A 12,188-nucleotide genomic window follows, 5' to 3' on the forward strand; every position below is an offset into this window, starting at 1 on the left:
TTACTACCGTTTATGTCAGAACCGGTACCCATCCCTACTCCTATATGTAGGGGGGAGAAGTGTCTTGATTAATGAGATGAATTGTCATCAATTTGCAAATTCTGAGCATATTTTAATGATTACTAAATCAAAATAATTTTTGCTTTCCACAATAATTAGTTAATACAACAAAACACCTTTCAGCTTTTTGTGTATTTTGAAACAGATCCTCTTGCACTAGTATCGATCCAATACAGATACCAGCATTGGCACTATCGATATTTGTCAATCCACCCACCTCTACTAACTGCAAACCTCTCTGAAACCCTGTGCTGTCAATGTAACTAAATGCCAGTTTGATGTATCATCCACTTCTATAGCTTATACCATAGCCTCTATGAAGATTCACCACAGAAGTCTGAATCAGGACTTAGTGGGTCTGTGAGGTCAGGTTTCCACATCATTTATCATTTATTGCTGTATGTGAATGACAGTAGCTGTAATTTCCTGTTGGCTTATTTACAGATTACATCCTCTTTATGCTGGAAGTGGGAATTGAAGTCTGCAGTGTGTCTCTGTCTCCCTCCTAACTGCAACCCTGCTGTGCGAGTGATTAGCAGTGGAGCTGAAACCTTTCCCCCTCCCATAGCTTTGTAATATATTTTTGGATTCGTTAAGAGTCCTGATGCAGATCATCTGAAAACGGCAAATACTTTTGTTTCATTTAATTTATTTATTTGTGTGAGGAGGGCGACTTAAAATGTCTGCTTCACTGACCCTCGTCGTCTTTCTGCAGGAGCCCTCACGGTCGGACTGGTCCGGCAATGTCAAACGATCCACGGACGAGACCGGACTTGCATCCCACCAAGGCTGCCCCCAGAGTGGGTCACCACACTGTTCTTCATCATCATGGGCATCATCTCCCTCACAGTCACCTGTGGACTGCTGGTGGCATCACACTGGCGCAGAGAAGCCACCAAATATGCCCGCTGGATCGCCTTCACTGGCAGTAAGTGAACATTTTCCCTGAAACTGATGAGACGACCTTTAGAAATTCCCCTTCACCACACCACGTCAGTATATTTATGCATCTATGCAGAGCAGTGAATAATAAAATGGGAGGAGGTTAGGTTAAATCGATGTGGAAATTTGGTTTTAGCCGAGTCTTGCACATCCTCATTTACATGTGTGATAATGTGCACGGCAACAGAAACATCCGAGGCTACGCACAGGATATCAGTCAGTTTGTGTTTTTCAGAGTGATGCGAGGACCTGCGTGTGGGCGTGTGTGTGTGTTTTGTTGCATTTGCACATTTATGAGAATTATTTTATTTTTTATTTTGTTGCATTCTTGTCGATTATGCTTTCTCCCTGAAGCCGATATTGAGTAATGCAGTTTGTCTGGTACCTGAGTGGGTGGCTTATGTGCCACGGCAATTTTTATTCATTTTTATTTTTTTAAATCTCCCTCTTTGCCTTGAAATCGCAGCTCCTCTTTTTTTTTTTTTTTTTTTTTTCCCCCCAGACATGATTTTTGTAAAGGTACGCTTCCACCATTCGATAAGAACTTCCATCTCGCGTACTGACTGTGTCTGGGCTGGTTTTGTAAGGCTGTGTAGGAGGGTGGCATTTGATTGGTCAGACAAAGACAAACCTGAGCGTACTCGTACAGATGCAGCAGTGGTATGTGAAGTCACAATGCCCTGCAAAAATTGTTTGAAAGCCTTTGTATTTTTTTTTCTCTCTCCATAAACATTGAAGTTTCTTTTGCCTGCCTGGCCGATTGCAGATTCATATTTTTTATTTTTACGTTTTTTTTCCTGATCATGTGATGAATCACCGCTTTTCAGAATCCCGATTTTTTATTTTATTTTATTTATCTATTTTTTTTCCCCCCGCTGCACAAACTGCCTGTCCACTAATCACAAAACAGTGTTACATGCTAAAATGAAAGCAGTCGAGTCATTGTTTAACGACTGTACTCAAAGGAAAGTAAGAGCGTTGCCATGGCAATTGTGAGCAGTTGTTACCCCCCTCCACACCATCCTCCTCCCTTCCCCTGTACAGCTTCTGCTGGGCATATTAGACAAGAGGTATATTTTTAGTTCAGCTTTAAAGCATGAAAACGTTTACCAGCAAGGAAATAAATGAGGGGAAAAAAGGTTGGAGGAGGAAAAGACTTGTGATCTATTTGAGAGATGAAGCTACGCCTGTGGCAACAGAGGGAGAAGTGATAGAAAAACATCGCTTTTTCTATTTTTAGTACCCCCATTAGTTGGCACTTTAGAGACTGATGGTCTACCTGGGATTCTCTTGTAACTCTTGAGCGGGTAAGGTGGATGAAAAGGGGAGAAAAGTGCTTGATGTTGCTGAATTTTTGCTGTGACGTCTAAAATAATTTCATGTGGCTGAGAGAAGGGGAGGGGAGGGGGGGTTAAGTGAGAAAAAAAACTGGTGTGATGGTAAAGATGGCAAGCTGAGCGAGTAATCTTGTTTTTAGACATAAAGTGAGAGGTTGTTGCCCATGTAAGGATGCAAATGGAAAGAGAGGAATAAAGTGAAGCTGGTAGCAAGAAGGCAGGGCTGGTTCATTTTGGGCAAAACAGGTGATGAAGGTTGAGAGGAGGTGGGCAGTGTGTAGTGTTACTGGCTCCAGGCCATCGGGACTTGAATGGACAGCTTTGTGTAACTGGCACAGGCCCGCCTCTGTGTATCGCTGTGTGCACACCAGCAGCGTTTTCCCCCAAAATATGAAGGTCATCTGTGGGGGTGGAGTGGATGCAGAGTTATAGAAAATGTCATTGTGAAGATTCGTTAACAGTAACTGCAAACCATTCGCTAATTAATGAAGTTAGAAAATGAACAAAGCAGCCTTTTCTCTCTCTTTGGATACTATTTACAGCTTCTTCTTTTTTTTTTACCACTTTAAACAGAATCATTCTTCTAGATTTAACACTGAACTGGTTTCCATGGATGCCAACTTTATTAAATAGCCTATTGATCCTTTTTTTTTTATTGTGTTTGTTTTGCAAGAGAAGCCACCCAGATCCTGCAAATTTTGAATTAAAAATCTGTGATCCATCCTGAGAAAAGTGAGTCAAGGCATCAGTGTCGTGTTTCAAATATATGAGTTGAGGAAATCTTGTGTTCATTCTTAAAGGGGGTTAAACTGCTGCTTATGGTCCTTCTCTGGGTAGTTGCACATTTATGGGATTCAGGTTTATGAGTTGCAATGTCAGAGCTGAATTGTGTTGTGTCTAACTGATTAAAACGTAATCTGTGACTACTGCTGGTGCACAATAAGAGATACTGTTTAAAGACCTGAATTTTTAAAAAAACCCAAAAACATCAGCACTCAGGAGAGTCAGAGACTACCAGCAACATAAAGCAGTAGTGCTCACACTGGTGGTATGCCTGCTGGTGGAGCACTGAAGCATTTCTGATGTGGACACATGTTTCCAGGGGTAAAACTGCAGAGCACAAGAAGTTATTAGAATCTGATTGCTGAAGGAAGAACCACCAAACAAGCTTAATGGAATCAAAATTCAGGTTTGATTTATTCAGGCAGTCCTATCTGAAAAACTAGCATGTGCTTATACTCCCTATACAACAGTTCAACTGAAACATTTCACAGAAAGAGCTACTAAATTATCCTTTTAGAGCCCAAAAGATGATGCACTATATTGCCAAAATTATTCTCTCATCTGTCTTCACACACATATGAACTTGAGAGACCAAGTCTTGTTATGCTGAAACATTACGAGTTCCTTTCACTGGAAGTAAGGGGCTGAGCCCAACTCCTGGAAAGACAACCACACAAAATCCCCCCCTCCACCAAAGTTTACACGAGCAGTGAGACTCGTCCATCAGGCGGCATCCTATCATGGTACCACGCTGGAAAATAAGAGACACTCATTCTCTCAGGAATGTTTTTTGAAGCAGTCTGCGTGCTTAGCTTCTTGATTTTATAGACATGTGGTCATGGAACTGATTTGAACACCTGAATTCAATGATTTTAATGAGTGAGTGAATACTAATGGAAATATAGAGTATATGCTGTGCATGAAATCTTTGTTATCTGCTGTTTGGTTGGCTCAACTTGTGCTGCCTGCTTCTAAATGACCTCTAACTTATCTTTGCAGTATCTTGTTATTTAAATCTGTCACATTTCTGATGCAAAGAGTCATCTGTTAATGAGCAGCATCGGTCTCTTTAGTGATACACTAACAAGCAAGTGCAGCTCTCATAGTTGCTGTTAGTGGTTACTGCAGCTCTCATAGTTGCTGTTAGTGGTTACTGCTGCAGATTAGACCTGTATATTAGATCGTCTGGATTTATTAACACTTCAGTCTACAGCATGAAAACCGTGACACTTCTCCCCAGATGTAGGGAAAACGCTGCACCGGTGAATTCACAGAAATAATATAAATATGTTAAAATAATATTCTGAATAGTATTTTAAAAAATTAAATCAGCATCCTATAGAAAAGAAAATGTATGCTTAAGCAAGTTGAACAAGGGGGCAGAATAACTACTTGTAGCATGAGTAATGTAGTAACTGTTACTCTTTACAAGTATTTGTATTAATGATTAAATAATTTTTCTAAATCTCTGTTGCCATAAGAAAGAAAAACTGCATATTTGTCATTTGAGCAGGTTTCTGCTAATTGGAAGCGTGGTGGTTCGATCTCTCTCATTCAGTCTTATGTGTTGAAGTATCCTTGTGGAAGCTTCTAGGATGCATCCATTAACGTGTGTGTGTGTGTGTGTGTGTGTGTGTGTGTGTGTGTGTGTGTGTGTGTGTGTAGTTAAAAGGTGAGTATGTGTAAATGGGTGAATGAGCCTTGTGGAAAGAAAGTGCTTTGAAAGCTCAAGTATTGTGCATTTACTATTTTAGAAAAGGTGCTTAAATGATTAAGTAGCTGATGGTTGTTTTTAGATATTTTCTGTCAATCAACTAAAGAATTAATCGGATAATTGCTGCAGCTCTCTTGTTGGAGTGCAAAGAATGACTGCTTCTCTGAAGGCTCCATATGTCACTGGTTGAAACGCTTAAGAGAAGCGTCTGACTGAAGTGCACTTTGCTCAAGTTTTCAGGTATAACGCTGAGTCGTGTATTTTTGGCTGCCTTTTAGCTCGCCTCACGAATAAACACATGTCCGGAGTAATGAGTGGGCATGAATCTAAACTCGAATTGTGATGCAACTTTACTCTGCTGGGATCTTTTGTGCTCGCTAACAGACGGGAGGAAAGCAAACCGGTAGGTTTATGAGTAAAACCTCATCAGATGACGCAGGAATTTTTATTCGTGATGAAAAACGGCTAATAGGAGCACAGCACTGTAAAACCGGTTTATTAGTTAGTAAAATACCTGCGTGAATGTCACACTCGGTTAATCTTGTTTAGATTAAATGCAGGCGCAGTTACAGCTTGGTTGCCAACCCATAAATATTCCTAGTTTTATTATATTTTTGGGGTAATGTGGCAAACAGATAGGCACGACTCACTTATTGGATTTCTATATCTTTGCCTTAAGAGAATAAAGCGTATAAAACTTTAAACTGTCTGAAATTTAAATTGCAGGAGAATCTAAAAACAGACTCTTTGCTTCATTTTAACAGTTTATAGTCAGTCTGTTATTTTATGCATATTCTACATCCTAGTAAAACCTTTAATCTGTGAATTGCAGGAATTAAGTCTCAGATTTTTCTTTTTCGGGAAACTGTATAGCGAAACATTAAAATTTGTTAGTCGGTTTGTCCCAAAAAAATTGAGACTCAGATACTAAAATTAACATTAAGAAACTCATTTGCAACAATATCGATACTATCTTTGCTGTCGTGCCTCCTCCACTTGACGCAAAGCACACAGCTCCTTCCTTTGCTAACAGCTGAAGTAGTTGATGTCATTAACACTGAACAATACTTCAGGAGGAATTTAAAGAGGCCAGTAAAGCTCATGTTAACATTAGCCATTTAACTATTCGCAGTTACCCGATAGCCACATTAGCCAAATGTTATAAGCATTCGGCTAGTGGACTGCAGCTCATGGATGGAAGAGTCCTGGTGGTGTAGTCTTGTTGGTGTCACAGACACATGGGGAAGCGGCCAGGACTGCAGATCTGCGCCGAAGCCGTAGATGAACTGAGGAGAGAGTCCAGAGTGTGGAGAACAACTTTACCGTAATACGTTTTGTGCAATAATTTAATGATTTAGATGCGTTAGGTACGTATTTGTTTATTAGTAAGTTCTAAAATATACTTTACCTCCACCATCTGAAATGAAATTATGTAAATCATTTTAATTAGTTACTTTAAAACTAAATCTTCTATACTTCTGTACCCCGTGATATAGAAAATGACATTGAATATTTTTCTGGGTATTGGTATAAAGTATGAAATTCTCGTTCTGTGACAACGCTGCTTGTAACCCAGTCATCTTTAAACGCAAGCGTTGCTGGGCAGCTATCTTGGTGTTGCCTCCAGGCAGTTATTTTAAACCCTTCTAAACATTAATTTTTAAAGCTCACAAGGATGAAACTGTACGTATTATAATTTGTATTTACAACATGATGTTTTGGGGCATTTTTCCCTTTTATTTATTTATTTGGACAGTGAAGCTTTTTTTAAATAGGAAAGTGTGGCTAGAGCTTTGGGGAAGACACACATCAGATCCCTGGGTCAGAATCGAACCCAAACCGCTGCATCGAACCTCCGTGACACATGGTCACCCGCTTTTTCAGGTGAGCCAAACTGCCACCGCTTATCTGCATCTTTGTGACAGTAATGGGTTGATACGCCTGTCACCACACAATTAATGCTGTTTTGAACTTGTATTCACACATCAGTGCAAGAGCAGGACCGGCTCATATATTTCACAGTTCGGATTTCTTATTGGCTCTTCGGGGTAAACTGCCATCTTCGCCGTCTGGCATTGATTTCTATTCAGGGTGCTTTGAGCATTGCATTTCTCTCCTATAATGTCTGTCTAATCTGAAAATGGCTCTTTATGCTTTCACAACACGTCACTATGACATAACCTCAATAAGTCAACAGGGCTTCTAGAGTACGGACACACAACTTTTTCTAAACAACAAGGAAGTCACTCTGAACTGATGTAGGAAAGGATATCTAATGCAGTTTCCGTTTGCGGTGTTGCTGCTTCATGCAGTGCAGAAAGAAGTGTTGATCTAAAGAAAAAAAAAATGCACAAAAATGGTGAAAAGCTCTTTGATAGATCAGTTATTTTTAATTACTTGAAGCTATTCCACAAATTCTGCACAGCCATTGATTTGGATTCAAAAACCACAGTTTGCTTTGCTGCTTAACGTCACTGTGAGTTACATAAGTTGTCTCAACTGGACCTCGAGCTTCAGTTACAACACTTTCAAAGGAAGGAAGAGAAAAGGGAACCTTTGCTATTGGCAACAGCTTTGTTATTCCATTTTTCACCTACTTCCTGGATAGTTTGATAAAACCACACGATGGCTTCATCCCTGATCTCTGCTGTGCTTGCTCTGCAGCCGCTGACTTGACCACTGTGTGTTGAGCAGAACATCACACTGTTTATTGAGAATGGTGCCTGTTGCAAAAGCAGCGATTCCCAGCATGCGGTCAACGCGCCGAGCTAATTGATCCCGCAGGGCTTGATGGTGATTGTCAGAGCTCACCAATCAGCGGAATTGGATTTGCAGAAGGAAACCAGGTTAACACAGAAAAAAAAAACATGTCCCATGGTAGCTGAGCTCCTGTAGGGGCCTGACCTCTACATCATGTACTTGGAAGACACACTGAGACATTAAATTCAGAGTTCTCCGATATGTAGCCGTTTAATAATATAAAAAGGAAAATTATCTGGTCCTTAGCAGGTCTTAGATGAAATACAGTATATGTAATATTACACTCTCGCCATTTAACAAGAAATAAATGCAGTTGATTAACTGATCATTAGCAAATGAGAGCTTTGGCTGTTTGCAGATCTGTAGCATTGAGGTGCCATTGCCAACAGAAAGCCGTCATTGCTGCTGATGCTGGGAGGAGTTATGAGGCCGTTTTGAAACAATTTGAAGTTTATCGTTGTGCATCGAGAGATGATTCACAAGTGAAAAATATTCAAGACAGTCAACAATCTTCCCAGAAATCCCTGTCCCAGCAAGTGTCACCCCAAGGTCATACTGTGCTTCAAGTGGCTCTGTAATTATTATTTTTTAACCTTAGTGCTACAGCTCTACGCCATCATCATCCATTTCATAGCTGCTCAGAGAAACTGCCAAACAAAAAGGGGGAAAGAAAAAAACCCCAAGAGCTATATCTTGCTCTACAGGCCAATTAGATGTCAAAATTCATGGCAGCACAATTGGGTTACCAGAAGAAATCCTTTTTCTCTAAAGAGAAGAGGGCAACACAGGTCATACAGCAGCACAATGATCCCAAATATCAAAGCAAATATAAAACCGAATGGCTGAAAAAGAAAAGAAACAAGGTGTTGCAGTGACTCAGTCAAAGTCCAGACTTTAACCTGATTCTTATGCTGCAGAGGGACCTGAAGAGAGCCGTGCATCAACAAATGCCTGTAGAGTTCAATGAACCGAAGCATCGTTGTAAAAGGAGTGGGCCAGAATTTCTCCACAATGATGTGAGATACCAATAAAGTCATTTAGAAAAGTTTTTCTTTTTCTTTTTCAAGCTATTGCTGCTAAATGTGGTTTTACAAGCTCCTGAATGCTTTTAGTTTTTGTCAACTAAGTGTAAACTTTGTTGTGTTTTACCAGGGAAAGTTGCTCCACACAGTTTAGAAAGCATCTTATTTTCCTTGCCATCAAATGTGAAATGCATCTACTCATCTCTTCCTCCTAAATGTTGACATTTTGTCGCATTTTCATTCAACTGGGAGGAAAAGAGTCAGCTGAACTAATTGGATCACCTCCAAACTTGTCCTGCCTTTCCACACTTCTGATTGGATCTAGTCTCCCCAGAACAAATTTAATCTCGGTTTTTATTCAGTGACGAAAGTGTCAATATTTGTATGAAATCCAATTAATGTATTTGCTGTCGCACATTTTGGAGGGTTTATTTTGGGTCTATATTATGGTTGAGTTGCATTGTGGGTAAAGTAGTTGATGGGCTTTGATAAGAAAGAACACATGGAGTGGAGTTTACTGTCCTATACCTCAGCCTTGGAAAACTTCTCTTTCGCAGAGAACTTTGTGTATTTGTTCTGTTCTGGTTAGTCTTCGATGGCGTTTCCTTCAGCATTGCTTTTGCTTTTCTAACTTAAAATCTTAAGACTATCTTTTCTACTTTGATGAACACGTTTTTTGTGCCTAACTAAAGGTTCAATTAGTAAATCACACCTCTCATGTAACATCTAGTAGCAGTCTCAGAAAACTACAACATCTGCAAACGTGTCATTTCCACCGCAGCTTCTAACATTTGTAAATTTGGTAAATCCCTTTTCTGGATTTGACTTGAACTTGCAGCGTATAAACGGAGCTGCAATGTGCTTGTTTAGAAAGCTTAAAATGTGATTACTGATCTGCACCTTTTAAGCTTGTAGAGAAATGTACTGTGTTAATCAGCCTGAGGTGGCATAAAGAGCTTGTTTATGGTTCTTGGAGGAGCATTTACTGAAACCAATGCTACATTCTGCTAGTCTGGGAAATGGTGTCAATTCATTTTGAGCTCGAGGGAAGAAGTTAATGATTTACCAACAAATAATTCACACACAAACTTTACAAACTTGAAAGCTTAAATCAAGCCCATTACTGCTGGCTGGCTTTCTTTTAGAGATTTGCTAAAACATTTAACTGTGGAAAAATGCTGCCTTCAGGTGCTGTAAGAAATATTATTTAAATATAAACGATGGCAGAATGCAAGCATAACTGGCAAAGAGGACGATTTCTGGGATTTTTTTTAAACAAAGGTTTGGACGAGGACGTTGACATGGTTCCTTAGAAAATGTTGCACATTTATTAAGAACATCACTCAAAGTCCAAACAAAGTTAATCAGTATTTTATCAAGATTTTGATGCTGAGCTGCACATCTGTGAACAACAAACCTCTACTGTGTGCGTGCGTGCGGCTACTCTGTATAAATGCACAGCACATTAGTGGTTTCCAGCCTTTCCGTACTGTCAGTCCCCCAAACGCTCTTCAGTAATCTCATGACCTCACAGGTTTATTGAAGATGAAGGAAAAAAATCCTTTTGTCACCTGAACTTATACTTTTTATATAAGTAAGCACTGAATCAGGGTTTCTGCTTCCTCACTGGACAGACGGACATCTCTGAGGTTTGCTGAGGATCAGGTGTCTCCTTAAATTTTTTTTGAGCAGTGTATTAAAATGTGACCAAAAAGTTATAAGTTATGGCTTTTTCACTTTCTTGGTCAAGTTTCACTCTAATGATTGTAGTGCTGCGTTTACCTTGTAGTCATATATGATGTGCTTTTAAGTGTTTTCAGTGCCTGCTTCAATCTTCTGTCTTTAGAAAGTTCCAGCTGCTGCTTTCATGAACACGTCTCTCTCTCTGAGTGTTTCATTTCTCTGATTTTCTGCAGTCAGCTGCTGTTCATCAACTGAATGTTGAAGTTTTCGGGGTATTTTCAGCGATGTCTGCGCAGCTGCCCTTTTTGTTTCCTCTTCGGAGGAAGATTTAACTAAAAATAGAAATGTCTCATTTCTACAGGAGACTAAATTTGGTTTGGGCGAGCTTGGACTCAGGCTAGTGTACGCTTGTCAGACTAATGTATAATCTATGACGCACATTAACATTACATAATTGAGTGCCTCTGCCTCTCAGCTTTGTGAAAATGCAAGGCAGAATTATCTGCATGCCATGGGTCTGTTTGCTTCTGAAGGGACAATTACACCATTTGAAAGGCGGTGTTGTATCTCACTAATGAACTCCCGAAAATTGAAGTCAGTTTGAGGCTATGCTTTCTGCTCAAGCTGATGAGGTTAGGCTTAATTTTCTGAATCCACTGTGGAGAACAAAGACTAGAATAAGAGCTGACACTCCTTTAGTGTCATTTATCAGTTCAGTCTGTCCCCAGAGCTTATTTTACACACAAGATTTCAGTGCATTGAGGAAAAGCTACAGATTAATTCGAGTCATCTTTTAAGGAACTAATATTTTTCCTCTCTCCCTCCCTTGCTTCCAGTGATCCTGTTCTGCATGGCGGCGCTCATCTTCCCAATAGGCTTCTATATCAACGAGGTGGGAGGCCAGCCGTACAAGCTTCCCAACAACACGGTGGTCGGCTCCTCATACGTGCTGTTCGTCCTCTCCATCTTCTTCACCATAGTGGGACTGCTGTTTGCAGGCAAAGTTTGCCTCCCGGGCTGAGGATTCCAACGCTGTCGCCTCTGGACTGACACGAGAGGCTCTGAAAATGTCATGGGATTTAAAAAAACAAACAAACACACATGCAAAAATGACTGAAAATCAAAAACGACTAACTCTGGCCAGAAGCCTGAAACGGGGGAAGTTTCTGCTTATGTGGCGAGGGACCGCAGCACCGTGGAGTACCCAGCGACTAAAAAGACGAATAAATGAACAAAACACTTAAAGGGGACATGGACGCAAAAGGTTGGGGGAGTGCGAGGGCAGCCGAGGCTGCTGCAGCACCCTGCCACTGTTGATTTAAAAGAAGAAAAAAAAAAGAAAAATGGTGTCTCTCTGTTGTTGTTCTGTTGGAAAGGGTGCTCAATGTGCTGCTGTCATGGCAACCGCGACCACAACGCTGGCGCACATTTCTTGAGGACCACTAAAGTCACTCCTCGACATGATTTCCAGCCACCCGCCCCACCTCGCCGCTCTCAGCATCATCTGCGCCGTCACGACCGCTCCTGTTGCTGTTTTTGGCTTCTCTTAGCTATTTTTAGTTTTGTGTTTTTTCTGTTGTTGTACAATTTGTGTTCTTTTTTTCTACTTCTTCTTCTTCCTCCCCCACCACCTTTGTCCACTGAAGTTGTTTGAGTGTTACTGAGGTTCACTGAGCTGAACCCTTGAAGGAAACCCTTCGGGGGAGGTGGGAGATTGCAAAAGCTTGGCTCTAGAGTGGGGTTTATTCTCTCCTGTCACATTTGCACAGCCCCAGGTGTGTGGGAGAGGTGAGCAGCTGAGGTCACAGCTGTCAGGGGGCCACACACGGGCTGCTGTGGATGAGAGGAAGATGCAGGTGTGCTTCCTCTTTTGTCTCCAGCCGGCTA

At 40.8% G+C, this 12,188-nt stretch overlaps 1 protein-coding gene across 1 annotated transcript in view; it reads left to right on the top strand.

Moving 5' to 3' along the window:
- mosmoa (modulator of smoothened a) overlaps positions 1 to 11,876 on the top strand; it is a 25,247-nt gene extending 13,371 nt beyond the window's left edge. The window contains exons 2-3 of the mRNA XM_005734670.1: positions 776 to 988; positions 11,138 to 11,876. Of these exons, the coding sequence (XP_005734727.1) occupies positions 776 to 988; positions 11,138 to 11,322 (398 nt within the window). The 3' untranslated portion in view covers positions 11,323 to 11,876. The remainder of the gene's footprint in view (positions 1 to 775; positions 989 to 11,137) is intronic.
- Positions 11,877 to 12,188: the final 312 nt, after the last annotated feature.

Source organism: Pundamilia nyererei, unplaced genomic scaffold, assembly GCF_000239375.1.
Source record: "Pundamilia nyererei isolate P.nyererei 1_Seehausen unplaced genomic scaffold, PunNye1.0 scaffold00059, whole genome shotgun sequence".
Taxonomy (NCBI): Eukaryota; Metazoa; Chordata; class Actinopteri; order Cichliformes; family Cichlidae; genus Pundamilia; species Pundamilia nyererei.